Source organism: Staurois parvus, unplaced genomic scaffold (assembly GCF_062004578.1).
Source record: "Staurois parvus isolate SC_StPar_1 unplaced genomic scaffold, SC_StPar_1.0 ptg000511l, whole genome shotgun sequence".
Classification (NCBI taxonomy): Eukaryota; Metazoa; Chordata; class Amphibia; order Anura; family Ranidae; genus Staurois; species Staurois parvus.
In genome coordinates, this window is record NW_028318307.1 from 1,641,374 (window position 1) to 1,669,068 (window position 27,695).

The 27,695-nt window shown below is 42.3% G+C and overlaps 1 protein-coding gene across 1 annotated transcript in view; it reads right to left on the reverse strand.

Moving 5' to 3' along the window:
* ARHGAP23 (Rho GTPase activating protein 23) overlaps nucleotides 1-27,695 on the reverse strand; it is a 308,148-nt gene that overhangs the window by 86,467 nt on the left and 193,986 nt on the right. The window contains exons 9-10 of the mRNA XM_089690030.1: nucleotides 17,410-17,521; nucleotides 9,143-9,200 (exon numbers count right to left, since the gene is read on the reverse strand). Of these exons, the coding sequence (XP_089546156.1) occupies nucleotides 9,143-9,200; nucleotides 17,410-17,521 (170 nt within the window). The remainder of the gene's footprint in view (nucleotides 1-9,142; nucleotides 9,201-17,409; nucleotides 17,522-27,695) is intronic.

Sequence of the window (27,695 nt, forward strand, 5' to 3'; positions counted from 1 at the left end):
GGGAGGGAGAGGGGGGGAGAGGGGGAGAGAGGGGAGGGAGAGAGGGAGAGAGGGGGGGAGAGAGGGAGAGGGGGGGGGAGAGAGGGAGAGAGGGGGGGAGAGGGGGAGAGAGGGGGGGAGAGGGGGAGAGAGGGGGGGGAGAGAGATTACCCCTGTACAAATCATTAGTGACACCTCATCTGGAATATGAAGTTCAGTTTTGGGCACCAATTCACAAAAAGGATATCGGGGAACTGGAGAAAGTATAGAGAAGGGCAACCAAACTGATAAGAGGCATGGAGGAGATCAGCTATGAGGAAAGATTAGAGGAACTGAATGTATTCTCTCTTGAGATGAGATTAAGTGGGGATATGATAAACATGTATAAATACATCAGTGGTTCATATAGTGAACTCGGTGTAGAGCTATTCACCCTGAGGTCATCACAGAGGACAAGGGGGCACTCTTTACGTCTGGAGGAAAAGAAATGTAATTTCCAAACACGGAAAGGTTTCTTCACAGTGATAGCTGTGAAAATGTGGAATAGACTCCCTCAATAGCTGGTTCTGGCCAGCTCAATAGACTGTTTTAAAAAAGACCTGGATGCATTACTAAATGTACAAAATATAACTGGATATTTTTATGGGTAATAACACAAAGATTAGTTGATCCGGGGACTATCCAATTGCCTATTGTTAAAGGAAGGATTTCATCCCCCCCTCCCCCCGGTGCAAACTGGATCATGCTTTATTGGGGTTTTTTTTTTTTTTTGCTTCCTCTGGATCAACTTTGGGTATAGGATTGTGTAAAGGGGTTTTCAATATAATTTTCTTGTTAGTTAACCGCTTCACGACTGCCCTACAGCAGAAATAAGTGATTCTGCATCTCCGGGAAGGGGGCGTGCACCCTACCCGGGCCACCATTCCGTGATTACTCGCCGGCGCCCGGTGATTACCGAGGATCTCCGACAGGGAGGAGGACTGTTGTTTACTAACAGTTCTCCTCCCTGTTAGCTTGGGCACACTGCTTTGGATGGCTGTGCACGGCACAGCCATCCAAAGCAGTGTGCTTATAGTGAAGCACACTGACACAGCTCCTTAAGTAAAACACTCCCTGCACAAAGTTAACCCTTTGATCGCCCCTCATGTTAACCCCTTCCTGCCCAGTGCCATTAGTACAGTGTCAGTGCTTTTTTTATTTAGATGTCAGTGACACTGACTTGGTGTCACTGACATCCCCAGTGTCACTGATCACTGGGGATGTCAGTGACACCAAGTCAGCTACCCCCAGTGTCAGAATGTACGTCGCAATCCCGCTATAAGTCGCTGATTGCCGGCAAAAAAAAAATTGCAGTATCTATACCGCCATTTGTAGACACTATAACTTTCACGTAAACCAATTAATTTACACGTATTGGGATTTTTTTTTTGTAGCAGACATGTCGCAGAATACATTTTGGCCTAAATTTATGACGAAATTTAATTTTTTTAAAAAAAAGTAAAAAATATTGTTTTTTTTTCTCAAAATTGTTTTTTTTTATAATCATTTCAGGGTATGATGCCTTCCCCTTCTTTAGGGTTGACATAAAAAGGACAATGACAAATAGTAGCAATAGGCTTTCGGTCCTTTAACTGTCCAAAGACAGAGCGAGTCTAGTGGTTCCCAACCCCCAAATTTACCTTTTAGCCTCCCAATGGCAGCATTGAGATGGGGGGGGGGGGAGTTTGCGCAGAGGACCCTAACCAGCGAATTCTGCTTTTGGGAGCTAGTAGATATCCTTTTCTGTCACAATTGTAGGCAAGATTAGCAGGAGGTATGGCTCAATGCTCAACCATAGGCTTATTTTTAAAAGACCTGGTGGGAAAGTAAAAAAATTATGCACTACCCTTAGTACTTCAATATAACTCATTGTGGAATAACCCTCATCTAGGTAAGGTGATAAAATTTGCTGGTTTAAACTGGAATCCAGTACATGTCTCAAATGTATTCAGGAGGTATGTTTAAAATGTTTCAAACATTACAGGAGGAATTCTATCTAAATTTCTAAATCCCAAACTAAATTTTTCCAATATTTACAATCAAGGCATGTGTTGATGATACTTGCCCATCTACTCCCCATAGACAAAATAGCTAGCACCTCAGATACAAAAGGGCTTATTTCTCTTATCTACCAGGCTCTACATGAGCACCAAATTAAAAACACGGCCCTACCTAGCTGAGGGATGGGTGTGTGATCTGGGGAGGATATCACAGGAGAACTGGGATGGGGCTCTGTTATATATTTATACTACATAGATCCTCTGCACTTCCAATAAGCTGTTCTTATGGCAGAGGCTTGGCACGGCAAACTGTCTGAGGTGTAAAGGCCCTTCAGCTGATTTCATACACATGATCTGGCGATGTCCCAAAATATTTTGCTACTGGCACTCAGTTATGACAATCATAAATAGTGTTTTCCAAACAAACGTCGCCTAGATCCTGTTATGTGTTTTAGGAGCATTATATAAAGACTTTACCTCTAGACGTCTCAGCTAATAGACTACTCTTTCTTGCACACAAGCAAACTGCGTTGAAATGGCTATCCCCACATCCACCTACTCAAGCGGAGTGGATACAGCAAGTTAACAATACACTATCTAGAGAAAAGTTATTCTTTCAATACAGGGGCTGCCCCGATAAATTCAGTAAACTCTGGGACCCATGGCTGTCTGTACCCCAATGTCATTAATTCTTCAGAAGCGGTTTTAGTAAGCCAGGGTGGCACCCTTTACAAATTAATTTGGGTTATACCACCATAACCCTGGTGATGGGGAAATTTTATATTTCATTATTGAAATAGGTTCACAATATCTAAGAATGAATTCTAAGCCTGGTTACCTTAGCTGACTTCATACCAAAGGAATGTCATTACAAACTGACCAAGTCCTTAAAATGTAATGTTGCTTTTAAATGGGGGTTGGCCATTTCCTTACACACTAGTCTTATATACAACAGCCAAAACTTGTAATAGTTGAGTTTCATACCAGGGCAAGCATGCACCTGGGTCTGATCATCTGTGCCAGGCAGTATAAGACGGAAGACTCCATGGCAAAAAAGGCATCTATACCCAAGTATTCTTGTTATATTTTTTAACATTACTACATTTGTTATTTGTAGCTGTCATTACTCAGTTAAATGTTATACCTACAAGTGTTTGTATGATATTTTTTTGCACATCTCGATTAAAAAACCAAAAATGTAAACTATCACGTAACCGTGATAAAACACCTGGGAACACACACTAGGCAACTGCATACTAACTTGCAACAGATAACAGTTCCTTCATGTGTAAGCCATACTTGTTGTTTAGATGGAAGCACACAAGGGTTTTCCTTTCCTTCTTGATGAAGGTTAATGAATGCAGTGACACTGTTGCAAATAGGGTCTTTGACAGTCTTTGTTGTATCAAAATATATAGTCAGATTTGACATCTTGTATACTGATTTTTGTACTGATCTAAAATGCAGTCCATTGTTTACAATGTGCCTGAACACACAGGCATGTAAACAAATGCTGCATATTCTTGAGTAAAAAACAGATTTTAAAAATGTGTGTTCCTGGTCAGTAATTTGCGCCTGTGCGCGCAAATACATGCATATGAGCATAAATATTAATGGATTTAGCTTAAGAATATATTTTGTGTGACACAGATGTCTATGCAAATCGCACCAAAGTAGTACATGTACTACTTTAGAAATCAGTGCGGCTCCGACCAAGTCGGATCCGCACCGATATGACTGTTCTAATTGCGGACAGTAGGGTGCGACTTGGCATGCGATTTGCAAGTTGCATAGCATGCGAATCGCATGCCAAGTCACACCCGATGTGACCGGGTTGTTATCTATTATCTTTTGACTGGCATTGAAGTGCAACACTGCACGGCCATACAAATGGTTGATTTTGTTTTGTAAATTTTTTGTTTTCCTTTTTATTGTACAAGAAAAATCGAAATAAACACTATTTTCCCAAACAAAAAAAATTAAGTATGATTATGTGTTATGCATTTTTATGATTATGTGTACTAAGAATACACGTGTTTTGTAACAGTATGTACTAATATGTGCACATTGACTTTCCAATCACATGATGACTGTTACATGAGATTTAACTATAGTATATTGACCTTCCTATGAATTAACCCATAGGAACCACTATTGTTTTGATTTTCAAAGTGACGCTCTCTGCACTGTTCTCTTATGAGCCATTGACATCCTGGGTTCACAGGAAATGGGTTGAATGACACCCACTGAATGACCCTATGAAGAATAGTGCCTGAGATATGGCCAGTATTGCAAAGGGAGCAGATTTTTTTATTCCAAGCATGCCAGGGAGTAATCATTCTAGTTTTTGGTCCAAGGCAAACTTGGGCTTTAAGCAAACTAAATGATGGCGAGAGAACATCAAGCCATACACATCAGTCCCCCCTTTTCAGGGCTTTATTTTACTGGACTAAGAGGTTGGGTGAAGAATAATTGTCCTGGAACAGGGGTGGACTGACCATTTGGAAACTCGGGCACTGTCCGAGGGCCCGGGGTCAGTAGGGGGCCCCATGAGATGCCCCTGGTACCTTTTTCATAGGCTTTTTTGAGTTTGGGCAAGGACACAGGGGCCCCATGATCCCCTATTGCCCGGGGGCCCCATGAGCTGTCAGTCTACCCCTGTCCTGGAACATTTATTTAGCAATTTTGCCTCATGCCCACTGAAAACTTTGGCCATCTCTCCTAGATGCCTTTCCTCCTGGCAGCAGCGTTTTTGCAGAAAAAACACTTGAAGCTTGTTAAAGTGTGTAATATGTTTAGGCGCATCAAGCTTTTAAGTTCAGCTTTTTTTTTTCCATAACGCTGCTGTTCCTGAACACGCTGTCAGTGTGTTCTTTTTTGGCTCTAAACACCTATGTGTTCATGGACACATAGGCTAACATGCAGGCATTTAGAGGCAGAAAAAAGAAAAAAAAAAAAAAAAAGAAAAGATGCCAGACACCCTTAACAGCCACGTTAAAAACATCCAGTGTGCATGAGGCCATATAATAGTATGCTCTGATCTAGCATTTCCCAAATAACATTTGTCATGATTTGTCCAGTGCCACACAATTAAAGTCCTGATAAAAGGGAAACTTTTATATAACCCCTGAAAGGCATTTGAAGTCGGTCTTTTACAAAAATGTTTATTATGACCAAAAAAAAATCTTGACTTGATATCCATGTGGAGCCATTGTACTTTGCACCAAACCCTCATTTTGTTTCATCAGGGACAGGTGAGTATAAGGCCTCATTTACAATGGCACACCTGACTTTAGCTTTTCTAAAAGCAGGAGATGTCATCTGGAAAGTAAAACTGTTGTGCCTCCCAGATCGCTTTTTCCTGCATTGAGATGTCCCTGTTAAGCAGGTTTAAGCATGTTTAGTCACATTTACACACATTTTCATGTATTTATCTGTGTTTAGAGTGTAATTGGATCCTGGATGCACAGAATACGGTTTTCTCTTAAATTCAGCTAAACTGACTGCACCTAAATGCAGGTAAACACACACTGTAAATGGTACCATTGGGAATTCAATACATGCATTTAGAAATGTCCTCTGAATGCATAGAAACACAGGTTTAACAGTGACTGTCACAAAAGGTTTGCCCATAATGCAGGCGAAGATTCGCGGCGCACAAATATGCACATGTGCAGAACAAGGATGGGCCAGACAGATGTGCATGTACTTGGGCATAGGCGCGCATGCATGTGCACTCGCACATCCAACCAAACGCCTGTCATTAAGGCTGGCACAAAAAGGGCTATTTAACCACCTCCTGCCCGCCATATAGTAATATGACGGGCGCAGGATGGTTCTCTAGTTCTGGGAGGAAGTCATATGACGTCCTCCCATTCTCACTGTGCATGCGCGGCTCAGGGAGCGTGCAGCGCTCCGTTCGGTCACGGAAAGAGCCGAAGATGTCGGCTCTGTCATATGATCAGCTGTGTCCAATCACAGCTGATCACATGTAAACAGGGAAATGCCGGTTATCGGCATTTCTCTCCTCTCGAGCTGTCACGCTGAAAGCTCGAGAGGAGAGACGGTAATCGGCTTTCCGCGGAGGGGACATGTACACTGATCATCAGTGTGCCCTGATGATTAGTGTAGCCCCAGCAGTGCCACCTGTCAGTGTCCATCAGTGCCTTATGGCAGTGCTCATCAGTGCCTCATGTCAGTGCTCATCAGTGCCTCATGTCAGTGCTCATCAGTGCCTCATGTCAGTGCCTATCAGTGCCACATATCAGTGCCTACCAGTGCCACATATCAGTGCCTACCAGTGCACATCAATGTCACATATCAGTGCCCATCTGAGTTGCCTTTCAGTATCACCCATCAGTGCTGCCAATCAGTGCCAGTCAGTGCCACCTATTAGTGCCGCCTATCAGTGCTGCCTATCAGTGCCATGTATCAGTGCTGCCTTTCAGCGCCCGTCAGTGATACCAGTCAATACCCATCAGTGCCACCTACCAGTGCCTCCTCATCAGTGCCCATCAGTGCCACCTATCAGTGTCCATCAGTGCAGTCTATCAGTGCCCATCAGTGCAGCCTCATTAGCGCACATCAGTGAAGGAGAAAAATCACTTTACAAACTTTTATAACAAAAACTAAGAAAAAAAAATTTTTTTTTTTTAAAATTTTCAGTGGTTTTTGGTTTAAGAAAAAATAAAAAACCCAGAGGTGATTGAATACCACCAAAATAAAGCTCTATTTGTCACAAAAAAAATGATAAAAATGTCATAAGGGTACAGTGTTGTTTGACCGTGCAATAGTCATTCAAAGTACAATAGCGCTGAAAGCTGGAAATTGGCCTGGGCAGGAAGGGGGTATAAGTGCCCTGTAGGCTTGTGGTTAAACCGGCTGCAGAAATGTCTCTTTGCCGTTTGGTCTTTAGCTCCTGAATGTGTATCCTGTTCCTTGTGCCTGACTCCTGATACTGAACCAGCTTGTTCCTGACCTCCACTTGTCTGCTACCTGCCCTGACCTCTGGCTTGTCTTGGATTACTCTTCTGCCTTTTGCTCCTGTCTGATTGAACCTCTGCTGCTGAACTGGCCTGTGACCTGACTACGCTACCTCCTGACGTCTATGCCGGATCTGCCCAACTGCTACCGACCCAGATCGTCTGACAATGCATCCTCCACCTTGCTCCCCAGCGATCCATCCATCCAGCATGGCTGCATCCTGCTCTCTGCCATCAGTTTGTCCTGCTACTTCGCCTGCCTGCTGGCTACTGCTGAAATGCAGACTACTGGACTAATAACAGGCACTCATACCTCGCCGTGCTCCTGCGGCCGCTGTCCCACTATCAGTAGCCCTCGAGCTGGAGCTGTAAGGGAAACCTGCCTCTTCACGTCAGGCTCAATATACAGGTGAGTGACAGTGCCTGTGTGAATGAGGTCTAAGACTTGCAAGGACTAGGGTCGGGAGACAGTACAACTTGTGTAATTACATCAAATGTGCAGTTACACTTAAAAGCTTATATGAGATTTTAGTGATTAGGTTTATACTGTATATACTTTACTACATGACAAAGGGTTCCCAGAGCACTATGGCTTGAGTAATGAGACAACAAGTTAAATTGCTTGATCCAATTGACAAAAACGTGTGATTCTGCTATCTGATAATGGATGAATACCTACTCTAAAGGCTTAAATTAGATCTGTAAACTACAATCTTTTTTTAGCACAGCTGCTTGGGGTGAATGTAGCCATATTGAAGAAAGGGGCACACCTCAAAAGCTTGTGCTTGTGCAAATAAAAAAGGTATGCTGGAAACTATTCAATTGTTTATCAGCACAGCTGAAAAGCAATGATGTGAGGAGGGAATTAGAGCTACAGGGCCCCTTTCACACAGGCAACCAGAGGGCAATGATAAGTGGGTTAGCAATGGTTTTACTGCCCCGGCCGCCCACCTAAAATATAATATGCAGCCGGAGAAGACTGTACATATGCCAAGGCAGAGATATTTTGTTTAACAGCTTGTCTGCTGAAGTCAATGAAACCGCACCACAGCTGCAAGCCAATTGCTTGCAAAGAAATACATTTGTTTTAAAATTGTTATTTTTTGTTTTGCCCATAATAGAGAAAAAATATGTTCAATGCCATGCTGTAAGGAGGGAGTGGGGGGCAGGGCCAAGCAGTGCTGTGCGTGTCTATGGATGCACACAGCTTGGCTTAGGAGCAAGCCTACACATTTGCCGCTATAGCAAGAGCTTTGCTATGAGAGCAGACACAGAAGAGGAGGAGCAGAGAGCGGTAGTGGAGGACCCCAGAAGAGGAGGTTTGGGGCCACACTCTACAATACCATTGCACAGAGCAGGTTAAATATATGTCTAATATTTTAATAAAAAAAATATTGCTTTTACGTTTTAATGTGAATGGGCCGTGAGCACCTAAAAGCGGAATTCCACCCAAAGGAGAAAGCTCCACTTACTGGCTTCTCCCCCCACATTTGGCACCGTTTGTTTTGGGAGGGGGCGGGGAGCGGGTGCCTGGTTTTGACAGATGCCTGTTACCACTTCTGGCTCAGATTCTGCCACGATAGTCACACGATAAACCACGCTGCAATCATGGCAAACTGTCTCGTGTGAAGCTTGTCGCCCAAAAAAACAGCAGGAGCTTATTTTGGGGCAAAAAAACTTTATGTAATGCGGTTTGCGCAACTGAATCGCACCACGTTTCAAGTGTTATTGAAAATGAATGGCACCTAAACACAAGTGGTGCAATTTGTAATTTTTGCGCATTGTTTTGAGATCACAGAATCGCGGCAATTCTATCTGCAATACGAAACTCCCAGAAGTGAACGGAGCCTAACAATGTTCATTAATACAAACAATAATTCCTGATTTTTTTTCAGTTGCATTTACTGGTTTAATCCTGAATGAAGCATGCATAAAATAAAAGATGTTTGTCTAAAAGCACTCTCATGGGTGTTGTTGCTCCCCTACATTATATATACACAGAACAAGATTTTGGATACAGTTATAAAATGAAGACATTACCTCTAATGTATAAAAAATGTCTTTCTTGTCAAAGTCATTACTAGTATTCAAGAACTGCACAGCAGTAATCTATAATTATACACACATAATGCACTCTCTCACCCCATCAGTGAAGAAGCTGCGCAGCATCCTGAGGCTCGGCACGCGGCCCACAACCTTCCTGTGGTGGAAGGAAGAAACAATCAGATTAGTTTTCTAGCAGACACATTAGGAGCTATTAACTTCCACCACACCACATCCATATCTCTAAGGCACTGCTACTACAAATTACATAGTCAGCTACCCCATCTGTGGATTTTCACACTTCTTTCTAGCAACACATATAGTCTCATCACAATAACACCTTCTAAAGAGGGAATGCCTGCCATCATGTCTCTATGCCTGCCTTTCTACAGAGTTCTTTACTGGATGCTCATCATACCTGGTGTGGTTTTGCACCTATTAAATGTGAGTGCATTGTTATTGGTTGTTGTGCAATAAAAGGTTTTAAAAGATAAAGCACTATGTTTAGCTTTTGTTTATGAGGAACACGGCTGATCCAAGGTGTTTGTTTGGAGTGGGCGTCTTGGAGCTGCCATTCAGCAAGTTGAACTTCAAAGTCCATACTATTGGGACCAAAAGTGCAGTTAGACCAAACATTGCATAATGTTAGGTCACAATGTTGGAAGTGAGCAGATATATAGTGGAGGATAGTACACACCTGCATCCTGTGATAGTTGAACTTGGTGGTCGTAATAAAAATGATTGTCCACAGAAGAATCCCCTTTGGACTTTTTATACATTTTATTTATGTTTTTATATCTTTATATTTTCATTTACATATTAATTTTTTGTGCTTCAGGATATATATACACACTTCATTAATATATATGTATGTATATATATTCATTCCAATTGATTTGTATTCATATTTTGGTGTATGAATTGATTTTTTCACGTCTGATTATAATTATGTAGCGCAGCACTAATTACCATATACACTATTTCCCCTATTGAGACATAGGTTGTGTGCATTAGCGGCTACCGTACTAATATATTTTTTTGACCATAGTAAGCGCTTAAGGTATATTTTTATAAGTATATAGTTTTCATTACTTCTGTACAGCTCACTGCAAAGTTCTCACTTTTCATTCTAAAAGACAAAAAAGAACCTGAACTTATGCCAAGATCTGAATACTCAGTTACTATGACTGAGAATGCTTGCAGTTTAATATATTAAGGCTTGCTAAGGCTATGCTAGCAGCTATTTTTTAATTATTTGCACATAGAAAAATCTGGCAAAAACTCTGGTACCCAAAACGGTCCATAGGCAATGCTTTAAAAGTCTTTACAGAATGAAAGTATATATCTTATGGCGCCACTCCAAGCTATGGATGGATGGAAAAGGATCATCATACCAGCAAGTGAGAAGAGGGGAGCATGAAACCAAGCGATTCCAGTGTCAGCCAATACAACTGAAGGGATGGACGCTGCTCAATCGACCCCAGGAGTCCAATGTTGAGGAATGGCATCAGCTGCTGTTCTGGCCACGCCCTCTGTATGTCACCCTGCCCACCGGGGGTGTGGTTAAAGAGGCATTAGAGGGTGAGGCCAGAACAGAGGCTGAAGCCTTTCTTCAACATTGGACTCCTGGGGTCGGTTGAGAAGCATCCACTCCTTCAAAAGTCTTTACAGGTTATCATTTTAGAGTTTACAGTGAATGATAGCCCTAGAATTATTGCCCTCATCCAGATGCTCGTAGTGATACTGCATGTGTGGCACAATTCCATTTACATACACGTGTATGTCCTATGTACGAGCTTGCATTCTGGTGTGTACATAAAGTGATGGGGTTACTTTTACATTTCTTATTATTTGTATTTGTTTTATTATAGCTTTATCATCTTTTAAATCAAATAAATAAAAAAACACATTTTTAACACTTTTTTTTTTCTTAAACTTCATTGCTCTCTGGTTAACAATCCCCTTGTATGACAGCATGGTCAGGGGGCAGGTCCTCTTTATGCAAACATCAGTGGTCTATCATACCCCTAATGTCTTTCCTGCCCTTCACTGCAGCAAATCAAGCACAGTGGCCCCACAGAGTGGAATCCTGCTTGCAAAGATCCCATGCAGTGGTATTACCTACTTTCTGTGATGATAAAGAAGAGGAATTTCATAATCCGAGTGTGAAGAGAAAGCGACTACATTACACAGAGTCTATTAAATAATTAGGGTGATGTAGCTATTAACTGGTAAATCTTAGAGGCCCCCAAAAAGGACTACAACCATCAGATCACTATAGTCAGAGGATACTTCATACCATTCTCACTTCATAATCTAAAATAATATAAAAACTTAGCAATAAAGAATTAGTTACAGCTCTCAAACAGATCAAGCTTGGGCTGAGAGGGCAGAAGCGAAAACAGATCAGATCTGCCTAACAGCTGCATGGCCAGGCAAACCCTTTCCATGAGCACTACAAAATGAGGGTGGGGTTCAAGAAAAGATCTGGCCTTGGGCAGGAAAGTCCTGCAAGCAGTGGTGCACTCTGAGGTATGCAGTTACTTGTTTCCCTCTCAGGTAACTATTCTGAAAGATGACTGAGAAAATGTACAGACTTGCTGGTAATGGTCTATTTAACAACATTCCCAGTGTTTTGTTAATTTAATATTTCTGCTTCTTCACACTGAAGATGTTAGTCTTCCTTTTAATGACTGAGGGACAAGGAGGAGGGGTTTTTAACCAGTTTCGAAAAAAGTGAAAAAACTCCTACGCCAACTAAATAATGTGCATTTAAGTGTCAGTGAATAAATGCTGCAGCTGACATCAATATGTGTTTCCACATAAATGTGCAAAATATTGAAAATAATTGTACATTGTCGCACATGTGAACACAAGATACAGCTCATCTAAGCTAGAAGGGGTGCTTCTGATACAACCAAGCATTTAAGAGGAGAAGAGGGATATGGAGTGTCTATAAGGAGTGGAGGAGAGAAACGGATATATTATATACACGTTATTTTAAAGAGTACTGGAGGTGAGAGTTCTGGGAGCACTAAGGTGGCACAAGATTGTACAAAGTGGTTTTTAAGCATGAGCACTTTGAAAATCAGTGGCATTGGTCACGTATGTGATATATGGACTGATCTATTGAAGCAATTGTTTTGCATTTTGTTGTTAAGATATATTTGAAATAATTTACATTTTGCACAGGATCATGCTATATACCAAGTTTTATGTTTATAATATAGATATGTTATAGTTATCAGTGCTACATCATTTATTTTCAATATTTAAACCAGTTTCATTTGTGTCTTCTAGATGGAAGAACTAATCATTTCTCAGGTAACTATTCTAAGATTATATGTCAGTCTAACTGCATATTTTACAAAGATATGGGCATCACAGTGGCTAAATGGTTAGCACTTCCTCATACCAACCCTAGGGTTGTTGGTTTAAATACCAACCACAGCACTACCTGCCTGGAGTCTGCATGTTCTCCCTGTGCCTCATGGGTTTCCTCTGGGTACTCTGGTTGCCTCCCACACTCCAAAGACATGCTGGTAGGTTAATTGGCCCTAATTTGTGTATTCATGTATGTGAGTTAGGGACCTTAACCACTTCCTGTCCGAACACTTTTACCCCCTTCCTGTCCAGGCCAATTTTCAGCTTTCGGCGCTCTCACATTGTGAATGACAATTACTCAGGCATACAACACTGTATCTAAATTAAATTATTATCATTTTTTTTCAAACAAATAGAGCTTTAATTTGGTGGTATTTAATCATCACTGGGGTTTTTATTTTTTGCTAGAAAAATGAAAAAAGACTGAAAATTTTGAAAAAAAACATGTTTTTCTTAGTATTTGATACTAAATTTTGCAAATAAATATACTTTCTTCATAAATTTAGGCCAAAATCCATTGTGCTACATTTTGTTGGTAGACATAACCCAAATCAGTGTGTATTATTTAGTCTTTGTGAAAGTTATAGAGTCCACAGACCACGGTATATATATTTGATATATTTGAAAATGTATCAATCCTGATGCACGGACTACCTATATAATTTCTTGGGGCCCTAAAATGCCAGGACAGTACAAATACCCCCCAAACGACCCCTTTTTGGAAAGTAGACAGTCTGAGGTATTTAATGAGAGGCATGGGGAGTTTTTTGAAGTTGTCATTTTTTGCCAATTTTTTAAGGAAATGATGAAAGTAAAAAAAATTATTTTTTTTTTTCCCACAAAGTTGTCATTTAACAAGTTCTTTCTCTCACACGGCATAGGCATACTTGCAATTACACCCCAAAACACATTCTGCTACTCATCCTGAGTATGGCGATACCACATGTGTAAAACTTTTTCACAGCCTAACCACATAGAAGGGCCCCACATCCAATAAGCACCCTTAGGCGTTCTAGGGGCAAAAATTACACATCTAATTTCTTGACTGTCTATCACAGTTTTGGAGGTCCTGGAGTACCAGGACAATTGAATTACCCACAAAATGACCCCATTTTCGAAAGAAAACACCTCAAGGTATGTTTTAAGAGGCATGGGGAGTCCTCTGAAGACTTCATTTTTTGCCACATGTTTTTGGAAAATATGAAAAGAAAATGAAAATGTATTTTTTTTTACGCAAAGTTGTCAATCTATGAGATATTTCTATTACACAGCATAGGCATACTTAAAATGATACCTCAAAACGCATTCTTTAACTCCTGCTGAATATGGCGATACCAAATGTGTGAGACTTTTTCACAGTCTGGCCACATAGAGGGGTTCCACATCCAATAAGCACCTGTTAGCGTTCTAAGGGCAAAAATTACACATCTAATTTCTTGACTACCTATTGCCGTTTTGGAGGTCCTGGAGCATCAGGGCAATGGAATTATCCACAAAATGACCCCATTTTGGAAAACAAACACCCCAAGGTATGTTTTAAGAGGCATGCAGAGTCTTCTGAAGACTTCATTTTTTGCCACAAGTTTTTGGAAAATGCGAAAAGAAAATGAAAATGTATTTTTTTCTACACAAAGTTGTCAATCTATGAGATATTTCTAATACACTGCATAGGCATACTTAAAATTACACCCCAAAACACATTCTCTAACTCTTCCTGAATATGGTGATACCAAATGTGTGAGACTTTTTCACAGTCTGGCCACATAGAGGGGTTCCACATCCAATAAGCACCTGTTAGCGTTCTAAGGGCAAAGATCGCACATCTAATTTCTTAACTACCTATTGCTGTTTTGGAGGTCCTGGAGCATCAGGACAATGGAATTATCCATAAAAAGACCCCATTTTGGAAAGCAAACACCCCAAGGTATGTTTTAAGTTCTCCGTCACTCTCATCTGTCATACTCAGAATTTGAAATGCCTCCTCGCTTGTATATGATCTTTTGGCCATATTTTTGACACTGATCAGGACCCACTGGTATGGCAGTGATCAGGATGGTGTTGCAGTGAGGGACAGATATCTGGCTGCAGTTGGTTCACACTAGTCACTGTTGGGCAAAAATCAGAGATACAGTGAGGTGGCTGGCAATGTTTTGTGAGTGTGTGTAAACTCTGTGCAAAGGCTGAAAATTACTCACAGTTAGCTGTACTGGATCTCTCTCCTCACAGACGATGGCAGTGAACAGGATCCACTGGTGTGGCAGAGATCAGGGACACTTTATGAACAGGCACACTGTAAGGTGATCAGGGACACTGATTGGGCCACTGTATGGTGATCAGGGACACTGCTGGGCCACTGCGGTGATCAGGGACACTGCTGGGCTACTTGTGTAGCGATCGGGGACACTGTGGCAATCAGGGACACTGTGGCGATCAGGGACACTGTGGCGATCAGGGACACTGCTGGACCACTTGTGCGGCGACCATGGACACTGCTGGGCCACTGCGATGATCAGGACACTGCTGGGCCACTTGTGTGGCGATCAGAAACACTGCTGGGCAACTGCGGTGATCAGGGACACTGCGGTGATCAGGGGCACTGCTGGACCACTTGTCCGGCGATCAGGGACACTGCTGGCCACCTGTGTGGTGATCAGGGACACTGCTGGGCCACTTGTGTGGTGATCTGGGCCACTGCGGCAATCAGGGACACTGCGGTGATCAGGGACACTGCTGGACCACTTGTGCAGCAATCGGGGACACTGCGGTGATCAGGGACACTGCTGGGACACTGCGGCGATCAGGGACACTGCTGGACCACTTCTGCGGCGATCAGGGACACTGCTGGGCCACTGCGATGATCAGGACACTGCTGGGCCACTTGTGTGGCAATCAGAAACACTGCTGGACTACTGCGGTGATCAGGGGCACTGCTGGACCACTTATCCGGCGATCAGGGACACTGCTGGGCCACTTGTGTGGTGATCAGGAACACTGCTGGGTCAATGTGGGGATCAGGGACACTGCTGGGCCACTTGTGTGGTGATCAGGGACACTGCTGGGCCACTTGTGTGGTGATCAGGAACACTGCTGGGCCAATGCGGTGATCAGGGACACTGCTGGGCCACTGCGGCAATCAGGGCCACTGCGGCGATCAGGGACACTGCTGGGCCACTTGTGTGGTGATCAGGAACACTGCTGGGCCAATGTGGGGATCAGGGACACTGCTGGGCCAATTGTGTGGTGATCAGTAACACTGCTGGGCCAATGCGGTGATCAAGGACACTGCTGGACCACTTGTGTGGTGATCAGGAACACTGCTGGGCCAATGCGATGATCAGGGACACTGCTGGGCCACTGCAGCAATCAGGGCCACTGCGGTGATCAGGGACACTGCTGGACCACTTGTGCGGCAATCAGGGACACTGCGGTGATCAGGGAAACTGCTGGGCCACTGTGGTGATCAGGGACACTGCTGGACCACTTGTGCGGCAATCGGGGACAATGCTGGGTTACTTGTGCGGCGATCAGGGACACTGCTGGGCCACTTGTGTGGCGATCAGGGACACTGCTGGGCCACTGCGGCAATCAGGGACACTGCTGGACCACTTGTGCGGCAATCAGGGACACTGTGGCGATCAGGAACACTGCTGGACCACTTGTGCGGCAATCAGGGACACTGCGGCGATCAGGGACACTGCTGGGCCACTGCGGCGATCAGGGACACTGCTGGACCACTTGTGCGGCAATCAGGGACACTGCGGTGATCAGGGACACTGCTGGGCCACTGCGGCAATCAGGGACACTTCTGGGCCACTTGTGTGGCAATCAGGGACACTGCTTGGCCACTGCGGCGATCAGGGATACTGTGACGATCAGGGACACTGTGGCGATCAGGAACACTGCTGGGCCACTATGTGGTGATCAGGGACACTGACAATCAGGGACACTGCTGGGCCACTTGTTGGGCGATCAGGGCCACTTGTGGGCGATCAGGGCCACTTGTGGGCAATCAGGGCCACGTGTGGGCAATCAGGGCCACTTGTGGGCAATCAGGGCCACTTGTGGGGGCGATCAGGGACACTTGTGGGGGCGATCAGGGACACTTGTGGGGGCGATCAGGGACACTTGTGGGGGCGATCAGGGACACTTGTGGGGGCGATCAGGGCCACTTGTGGGGGCGATCAGGGCCACTTGTTGGGGCGATCAGGGCCACTTGTTGGGGCGATCAGGGACACTTATTGGGGCGATCAGGGACATTTATTGGGGCGATCAGGGACACTTTAGGGGCGATCAGGGACACTTTAGGGGCGATCAGGTGTCACTGAGGTGGAGGGCAGTTAGCTACAACCCTCTTCTTTGCTGTTTCTCCTCTCACAGACAACTCCGTGAGAGGAGAAGGAGGCGGAAGCCGCACCATGCGGCTTTTGTTTACACTTAAGCTGTGTCCTTATTGGACACAGCTGATCACATGGTATGGGACCGATTTCATTGGTCCCATACCATGTCACGTAATCCACCGTGTCCGTCGGACTCGGCGATCATCGGGCTCGCGGGTGCGCGCTCTAGGAGCCGCGCACGAGCCTCAGATACAAGGTGCCGTTTAGAGACGGCAACCCGCTCCTGTAGGTGTCCCGTCCTGCCGTTTATAAACAGCGGCCGGACGGGAAGTGGTTAAACAGTAAGCTTCATCAGGGCAGGGACTGATGTGAATGTACAATATATATGTAAAGCATTGTGTAAATTGACGGTGCTACATAAGTACCTGTAATAAAATATGGAGTACTGTGCCCTTGCAATCTCTCGCTACATCTGTAGAAAACCAGTCAAGAAATCAGTGCAAACTTGCCATAGGAAATAATGTAAACTTTGCAATCCAGGACAACGCTAATGTACATCCTACTGTCCAGCCTTTTAGTAGTGAATTAAGTTTAACATTCTGCTCTCTAAATTACAATCAGCAGCAGCTTACCACACACCCTCACCTTTGAAGCCGCCCTTCATCTCGGAAAGTGTTGAGGCCATCATCACAGGATTTTGAGCGTTCAGTGGTAATTGCTTGATGGTATGAAGAACGTCGACTGGACTTAATGCTACCTGAGACAGAAATCAATGACAATAAAAAAAAGTTGAAATGCAAGGAAAAACTAATAAAAATGCTTTACATATTTTTTAAAAAATTTTTGCCACTGCATTGCACATGAAGAACACCTGAAAGCACTGCTATTTTGTGAGGTGAATATATACGAAGTAGAATGAACATGCAATTAGGCTAAACAAAATCAGGTCACACAGCTTATCTGCATAATGGGGAGTAAGAAGAAAAACATAAGGACTTGCTCATTAAGGCTGCATTCACACTTGAATGTTTTGTAGCTTGAAGCTGGAAGCACTCAAACTTCGCGTGCTCAGGTGTGAACAGGCACCATAGAGAACGATTGATTTTTTTTTAAGTTTGTGCTTTTTTGGAGCTTCGAGTTTAAAGCTACAAAACGCTCAAGCGTGAATGCAGTCTCATTCTGTGTTTAGAGTAGTGACAATGTGCAAACTAAAAGAAGTATATATATCAAGATTTTACCATATTTAAGTTACACTGGTATATATACGCATTGTAAAATTGTTTTCTTCAATGTTCACTGAGGGGAACAGCACCTTAGATTTATATACATGTGGGTAAATTGCTGGCTACAGGAGGATTTGACACAAAGGGGTGTATTCATAAAAAATAAATAGCTGCCCCTTTGTTGAAACCGCATGTAATTTATTGTGTGCAAAAAAGGGCAAAAGCAAATATTTTCAGGCCATATTCCCACAGATAAAATGTTATTCATTAAAACAAAATGGTGTGAAAATTGAAAATACTGCATAATGGTCACTAGATAGGGCGGAATATCATAGGACAGAAGCATGCTCTCCTCCACTCCATCTAGCGGCCACAATACGGTATTTTCCCAATTTACACTTTTTTCCCCCGAATGAATAACATTTAATAAAAGAAAACATGCTCACATAAATTTGCATAGCAGTTTTGATGGACAAACAGCTATGTGGATGCTCCCATTAGGAAAGCAGTCCTTTGCTTTACCCCTTATGCTAGAGCCATTCCTCTTTGGTGGCATCCTGACCTTAATCTTAGAGCCAGGGTCTCTCAGGTTTATTGCTTATATACCACACACTGGTTTTATCAGGCTTGTACTATCTTTTTCATTATCTGCTATGGCTGTTTGGGGTTTTCTCTCTCAGCGGATATTCTTTCTGTCCCCTTCACTATAGAGATCCACTGCATCTATGCTACCACATCCACATATTCTTCATCCCTCCATGTAGGCCCTTTCTACTTCCCCACCTCACAGCTTTTCCTTCTTTTTCTAACTCATCTCCCTGTTCTTCTTTCCCTGCACACTCCAACAGACTTTTTGTTTATTAACTTGTTAATTGCTCCTTCCTCTCAGACCCCTCTCCTCTCACCACCTCCCCCCACCAGCTCTAGCCCTACCCTCTCTCAGGAGTTTTTGTCTACTGGGCCGACATGGACTAAAGTGATGCCCTGTAATATCAAAGGCACAAAAATACCTGAGGAACACTCAGGACTCCTTTCTGACCCAGCCAAATGGTGTTTCTCCAGGACTCTCGCTTTCAAAAGGATAACATTCTAAACTGACCTTTCTCACAGTTTACCACTGCTCTTCACCAATTTCATAGGCCAAGGAGGTCAGCATCCTAATACTGAAAACAGTCCAATGTACACCATTATCTGCTTGGCAGATAAAGACAATTGTTATCAAACAGACAGTAGTAGAAACCATCCTTACTTAATGCTTACTAACCAAATACAGATCAGCTTTCTTTTCTGAACCCCTTCATGCCTAAGGGTAAAACAAATCCTAATGCCTAAGCACAATCTTGCAGCTTTGACATGTGTTAGTAAAACCGTACACATCATCACAACTACTTTGTACATTCAGGTGGATTATACCTTGTTTTTTTCAGGACAAATTGGGTTTTCATTTGGTGGTAAATGGTAATGGATATCGCCTGATTTTTTTTTATTATCAAAGGAAAACTGGCCCAAAATAGTAAAAAAAAATATAGCTGTGTGTTTCTTTTTACTACCATAACCTACCACCAAAGAACAACCCAAAATAAATTGTCCACCTCTTGACGATCGCAGCGATATCATATGTGTGTATGTTAGTTGTTTGTACCCACAGTACAGCCCAGAAACAATAGTGCGCATTTTGTTTTTTTTTTCCCTAAAAAAAACTGACACTAATACCAATTAAAAAATAAATAAAAAAAAATACTGACCTTTGACCCTGGCCTTAACCCAAACACTAACCCTGGGACTGAACTAGATCAAACCTTGATGTAGGTTTTTTTCTTTATTTTTTAATATTTATTTATTAACAAACATTTTGGGGTTTTTTTTTGCTCTATGCAAGGAGAGAGAGAGGTACAATGTATCTCTCTCCTCCATTCATAGAGAAAAAAAACCAAGGGAAGCGGGCTGTACAGCGACTGATCACTGTGATAGCCAATCAGAGGCGATCACGGCGATCACGTGACCCAGAATCGGGAGTCCCGGGTCCCATTCTTTAGGATGGAACCCGAGCTCTCAGTGACACCCTGGTCTTTGTACTGGGAGCGTACTGTGCAGCGTGCTCCCAGCATAAAGACATGCAAATATGCGCCCCCATGGAAAAAAGCCCAGTTCTGTGAGGCCGCATATTTGTGTGATATCAGCGGGAAGGGGTTAAACAACTATAGGTAATAATAGAACATGCAGAACATTGATCTTGGGTGGCAACCTCAATTTTGCCTATGGTCCTCTCCAAAACATTTCAAGCGAAGCGTTGTACAGGGAAATAAAAAGGCGCATTGAATATGCAGTCCATATAGTCTTAATAAATTCAGTGGATGTGGAATTCAATGGAGGAGAAAGGGATAAACAGTTTGAACTCCCGAGCAAGCTGCGGTAGAGCGAAGCAGACTCTAATGTGGAGAAACAGAAGAAGAAACACAACGCCTTTGAGTGTAGACTTTATATCAAGTTTAATAGTTAAAAGTGTTCGCCACTCCCATCATAGGTATGTATCAATGTCAAAAAGCCTTGTGCAAAATCTGTGCATTTGTTCAGCAGGACCAAAAAGTTTTTAGTGCTAAAGGCAAAGACTACAGGTTGAATGATTTCCCCAATCGTTATGTAGCTTTGTAGTCTACTGCCTTACATGTCCATGTGATCTCCTGTACGTGGGTTGTACCATTCGGACCCTCCGCACCAGATTTGGCGAGCATCGTCGCCTAATCAAAGGAGGAAAAGACGAACACAGTGTTCCCAGACATTTTTCAGAGGTCCACAACAAATCCACCATTGGACTTTGGGTTTGGGTCATTGAGGCCATGCCCACTGATCTCCCCAAAGCGGAGCTTTTCACAAGCTTTGTCAGAGGGAAACCTTCTGGATTCATGCCCTAGTTTCCCTGTCTCCAGCTGGCCTTAATGAGGAAATTGAGATAGCGACTATATTATAACAGCTATTATCCTTGTACTAGTTACCACCACCATTAATTTTAGGCATCATATACACAATTTACGATTTCTAAGTACAATTATTACATTGTCCTCCTCTACAGGTTTTTTTCTTCTGGGTGGTCTACATACTACATCTTGTGGGTGGTCATTCAGTTTGTAGTAAGTAGTATATTGTACACTTAGAAATATACACAGAACGGATTAATTCTTTGCTTTTTCCTCCTTACATTATCCACATGTACTCATCCTTATCATTGATATCAACCTCTCCCCTTTCCCCCCCTTTTTTTCTCTTTTCTCCCCCCCCCCCCATCTTTCCCATATTCTCAGATATATTTATTAATTCTTTTGATAATGAAATATCAGGGTATATTGTTATGCATATTTCAGGTAACATTTTAGGACATTGATGTATAAATTTATTATTTGTCCATGTTCATGATGCGATAAAGAAAATGTGTGCCATGTTATGTACTACCAATTAAAGTATATCATTTCCTTCTGTTACACTGTTTCACCAATTATTCCCATATATGCATCTGTGTTATTTCCCCATATATTTGATCCTATCGAATTCATTTAATTTATTGTCAACCAAATGTTACCTTTCTTCATTCCATCATATGCTTACTTTTATGCATTATTTTTTTAGTTTGTCTATTTTCACATCTCTTATTTTGTAGTTCTCATGTATTCACATGACACCATTACATATATCATTCCGTTTTGTCTCCGTTCCCCTGTCAACCTTCCCCTTCATTATTTGTTCCTGTTCCAATCGTTCCCCTGTCATTTGCCCCACCCACCATCCTTCCCTGTCCCCATATAAGGCTCCCATCCATAAGGTATCATTTGCTTGGTAAAGGAGCGCGCCGATCTACATCGGACCTTGCGCATGCTCAGAAACACGTCGCACTTCTGGGACGTCAGACGCCGACGCCACTAATCCGGACATCACAGTGGGCTACTGCGGCAACATTACCTGGCGCTCTTCTCCCTCTCCAGAGCTCCCCACTGTCCTGCCTGCACATATCTTTATTGCGATTAATGACCTGGCGATGAGGCCGTCTGGACATCCTTCCTATATGAGCCAGTTTGTCCCTAAAAATATGTGAGTTGTGTACTTATCTTTTAACTACTAAACTTGATATACATTCTACACTCAGAGGCGCTGTGTTTCTTCTTCTACTTCAAGAGAAGCCCCTGATCTCTCTCTCTAAAGGAACTTTATTTTTTCTCTCTATCCCACCAAACCATACTTGCGTCAGGATTACTTTTTCATTCTTTATATAGGGATGGAGGAAGCTTAATAAGGCCTTCGCCTTACGCCCATGGCAGATGTCAAAAGGAAAGTAAGCTGCTACTTCCAGACTAGTGCCAAGTCTGATTTAAACCCTCGTACCCTTTGGGAAGCCCAGAAATGTGTCTTTCAAGGTGTCTTCATCAAGCATTGAGCTAGACTTAAAAAAATAAAACAACCTCTCGGGGATTTCCTCTACACTCAGATTTCAAAACTGGAAGCTGACCAGAAAAAATTAACTGGCTGTCTCAACTTACTGCAAATCCCACACCCTGAGAGAACATCTAAACCTGCAAATAACCATAAAGTGCAAGTTACTTAAGGAAAGATATTTTATGAGCAAAAAGGTCTAGCCAGAGCCCTACAGTGACCCAAACTAAAACCTTTATCTCTTAAATTACCTGTCACTTGAGCCATATTATCTACTCCCACAGATTTTGCTGGTAAATTCTGGAGAATGAATACTCAGGCCTACAATCCCACCCCACTGCTTTGCGATGGCAACAAACAACCTTATCTCCATTCATCTGGACTTCCAATTGTCAAGAAGCAAATGACTTGCTGGAGGCACCCCCTTCCCTTCCAACTCAGGCAGGGAATACATCAGGTCCTGATGGCCTCCAGCTTTCATACTACAAAACCTTTCAGGATTCTCTAACACCACACTATTTAGGGGCCCGTAAATACTTTATTATTATTATTATTATTATACAGTATTTATAAAGCGCCAATAGTTCGCTCAGCGCTGTACATTACAAAGGGGACAGAACATGTGACAGACCAATACAATGCAAAACATGAGGGGATCGAGGGCCCTGCTCTTTCGAGCTTACAATCTAGGAGGGAGGGGATGGTGGCACAGGAGGAGATAGTTGTGGGGGATGGAGTGGTAGGAAGAGTGGAGGAGGTTGACAAGTTAGCAGGGGGTGGGGTAGGCTTCCCTGAAGAGATGGGTTTTCAGGGTGCGCCTAAAGGAGAGGAGAGTAGGTGATAATCTGATGGGTTGGGGCAGGGAGTTCCAGAGGATGGGTGACACCCTGGAGAAGTCCTGGAGGCGGGCATGGGAGGAGGAGACCAGGGAACTAGAGAGAAGGAGGTCTTGTGATGAGCGGATTTATGGCCATAAACCAACCCCCCACCACCTTCAGATATATTTTTGGCACACATCACTGTAATCCAACCAAAGAGTTTCCAACCTATGCAGCAGCTACAGATTGCCAGCACCCTCATAAACCGAAGTGGCAGATTTGTCAGCTGCTAAAAGTGTGAATTCAAGAGATTCTTGTAAATATGGCTTATTTCAGCTTTTTTTTTTTTTTTTTTAAATTTAAATATTTATTAATTTTCCATTTAAAAAACATATTTCATCATTACTCTCATATACATACCAAACCATCAATTATATCCCTTTCTATCTTTTTTCCCATTAACCCCCACCACCTAATACCCCCACCCACCCCGAAACCATCCCCCCCCCAATAAAAAAAGCCACGCACTCTGTATTTCTCCATTACCTCTTTTCCTAAATAAGGGGTACTTTCACATATCCCTCTCTACTGCTTCATAGATTTCACCTTGGGCACAAAATCTTCCCATTTTCCCCACCTACTGTAATATATCCCCATCTTGTCTTGTTGCATATAATACAGTTTCTCCATCTTACATATCTGGTTCACTCTTTCTACCCAATCCTCTTCTCTCGGCACCTCTAAACTATGCCAAAACTTAGGTATCAGACCTTTGCCACATTCAGATAGTACCATATACCCGTTTCCTTGTATTTGTTCACTGATAGCTCTGTACTATGTAATAGACACAACTCTGGATCCAATCCTATCTTTATCCAAGAGATTATCCCAATTAAATGAAACATTGTCTCCCAAAAACCTTGAATCTTTGGGCACTCCCACCATATGATATAACGTACCTATCTTTCCACACCCCCGCCAACACTCTAGTGTATTTTCCCCACTCATCTTATATTCAACGTTCGGTGCAATGCGCCATCTTGTTAAACACTTATAGTTTATCTCCACCTCTCTCATGCTTACATTCTCATGTGTTAGTCTATATATTTTTCTCTGTTTGTCTTCATCTATCTCTATTCCCAAATCCCTTTTCCATTTTACTATGTACATTGGCTTTGTGTGTGCGTCTAACTCGGTGAGAATCTTATAAACTTTTGCCGTGTCACGTTACCCATCTCCACGTGATTCCAACAACCTCTCAAACAAATTCCAATCCTTTCTCAATCTCAAAGGTTTCGGAAGACCCCTGACAAAGTGTTTTAATTGGTGATATCTCCACTCGTCTATCTTAATGAAAAGTTCCCTTTTGTCCTTTTTCAACTCCTTAAATGTTCTCAATTCCTGCCCTTTCATAATATCTCTCAGCTGAATATCCTCCTTTTTAAACCATTTTCCTGTGCTCGCCTCCCTAGCTGGAGGGAAATACTCCGTGTTCCTCAGTGACATTAATTGTGAATTAAAATCCCATTTCATAAATTTGTGCAGTTTATCCCAAACCTTTAAAACCTTTAATGTATAAAACACTCGTGGTATCTTTTAATCCTCTATATTGTGCTGGTACCCATATGATTTTACTCAAGTTAACTCTGCTTAATTCATTTTCTATCTTGACCCACTTTTTCCTCTCTGGATTGTGTGTCCAGTCATAAATTCTTGCTAGAACTACTGCTCTCTAATACCTTTTAAAATCTGGCACTCCCAATCCTCCCTTCTCTTTATTTCTACTCAACAAATCATAAGATATTCTAGGTTTTTTTATTTTTCCATATGTATCTTAACATCTTTTTAATTACTTTAAAAAAAACCTCCGGAAGTTTAATCGGGATCATCTGGAATTTATATAGGATTTTAGGTACAATTACCATTTTTATCAGATTTATGCGCCCTATCCAAGAAGGGTTGCCTCCTCCCAATTTCTTTAGTTCCTTCTTAATCTCATTTAAAAGTGAGACATAATTTGATTTATACAAGTTCATATATGAAGCAGTGAGTTTTACCCCTAGATATTTTATCTCTCTATCTTTCCATAAAAAAGGGAATTCTTTTTGTATCTTTTCTTTTTCACTATTTGGAAGGTTTACATTTAAGATTTCAGTGTTTGTTGGGTTAATTTTCAAATTTGATAACTCCCCATAATCCTTTAAGCTCCTCATTTGATTTGGGAGTGTTATCCTAGGATTTCCCACATAGAACAACAGGTCGTCTACAAAGGCTGCCACTTTATGTTCAATTCCTCCTATCTGTATTCCTTTTATGTCCATATTTTTCCTAATTGTTGCCAGTAAAGGTTCCAATGACAATACATACAACAATGGGGACAGTGGGCATCCCTGTCTTGTTCCATTTGACATCCCAATAGGTTCCGACCTCTCTCCGTTAACCAAAATAACCGCGGAGGGCTCTCTATACAATTTTCCTATCCACTCTCTCATTCTAACTCCCAATCCTAGAGTCTCCAGAGTGTCCATCATGAAGCTCCAATCTACTCTGTCGAATGCCTTTTCAGCATCGATTGAGAGTACCACCGCCGGAGTTTTCTCCTTCCTAGCTTTCTGGATAAGCAACAAAGTTCTCAACCCATTGTCTCTACCCTCCCTCCCTGGTACAAAATCCACCTGGTCCCCCTGGATCCATTCTGGCATTAAATCTTTCAACCTATTTGCTAAAACCTTTGCATATAACTTAGTGTCTATGTTCAAAAGTGAGATTGGTCTATAGCTAAAGCACTGAGAAGCATCCTTCCCTTCCTTTTGAATAAGCACCACATGGGCCTGTAAAGATTCTCTCCTCATCTCCATCTCTCCACCCAGGGCGTTCATATATTTCTTCAATTTAGGTATTAACAATTCACTATATTTTTTATAGTACCTCACAGTATAACCATCTGGGCCTGGGCTTTTCCCCGTTATGGTTCTTTTTAATGCTATTTTTATTTCCTCCTGCGTAATTTCTAAATCAAGGGAATTCAGTTGATCTTCACTTAACTTCGATAGTCCTGCGTTTTTTAAATATACCCTTCTTTTTTCTCTACTCGCATTTCAATTTTATTTACTGAATCCTGGGAAGTAATATTATACAGCTTGCTATAGTATTCCTTGAATACCTTGGCGATCTCTTTAGTAGAATAAACCATTTCTCCCTTGGGGTTTCTTATTTTTTCTATATAATTCCTGTTTTTCTTTTTCCTCAGGGCTCTCATCAAATATTTTCCTGGTCTATCTCCCCATCTATACCTTTCACTTGCCACTTTATTAAAAACTCTTCTCCTCTCCTCTTCCATCAGTATCTCTAGTTCTTCTTTCTTTTTTGTTACCTTCTGTCTTATCTCTTTTGTTATTCTATTTTTAAGTATCTGCTCCAGGTCAAATATTTCTTTTAATAGCCCAGTAAGTTTCTCTCTTCTTTCCCTTTTCTTTTTTGCCCCGGACGCAATCAAAATACCTCTTATGTAGGCTTTGTGAGACTCCCATACTGTAGCCACCGACACTTCCCCAGTCTCATTCTCCTGGAAAAATCTTTCAATCTCTTCCCTGATCTTCTGATCAATCTCCTGATCCAGGAGAAGAGCCTCATTCAACTTCCATCCTATACCACCTGTCAACCGCCTCTCCCACATTAATTTCAATGTAACAGGGGCATGGTCAGAGAGACATTGCCTCTATCTCTACTTTAGCCACCATCTCAATAAGTTGATGGTCCACCAGTATATAGTCCAGTCTCGAGTACATCTCGTGTGCATTAGAGAAGAAGGTATAGTCTCTCTCTTTTCCATGTATTATTCTCCAAATATCCACCAATTGGCACTCATGCATCACCTTCTTTAAAGTTCTCAGAGACCTACCTCGCTCTCTCTGCGCAGAAGAGGTCATATCCATTTGTGGATCCACACAGAAATTCAAGTCCCCTGCCACTATCAAGCGCCCCTTTTTGAAGGCCATCAATTTCCTCAAGACACCCTTCAAATATAACTCCGGTCTCTTATTTGGGCAGTAAATATTTGCAATTGTACATTCCATTTCTTGCAACCTACCTCACAAAAACAAAAATCTCCCCTCAGGGTCTATTTCTCTTTCCTCCAGCTCAAGCCTTATGTTTTTTGCAAACCCTATTGCTACTCCCTTAGCTCTCTTAATTGGGGAATCTGTGTAAAACCATGTTGGATAGTTTCTAGAATTCAACTTAATATTTGACTTAATCTCAAGATGTGTCTCCTGCAAAAAGACCACAGAAGCTTCTCTATGTTGCAACTTCTTGAATAGCTTAAGTCTTTTCCCAGGACAATTCAACCCATTTACATTATATGTTATAAACTGTAGATCTTCCATACTTCTTGTATCTCTTTTTTTTTTTTCTCCTCAATTTCCTCTTTTCCAGCCTCAATTCCCTTGTGCTTCCCTTCATTATGCAGAGT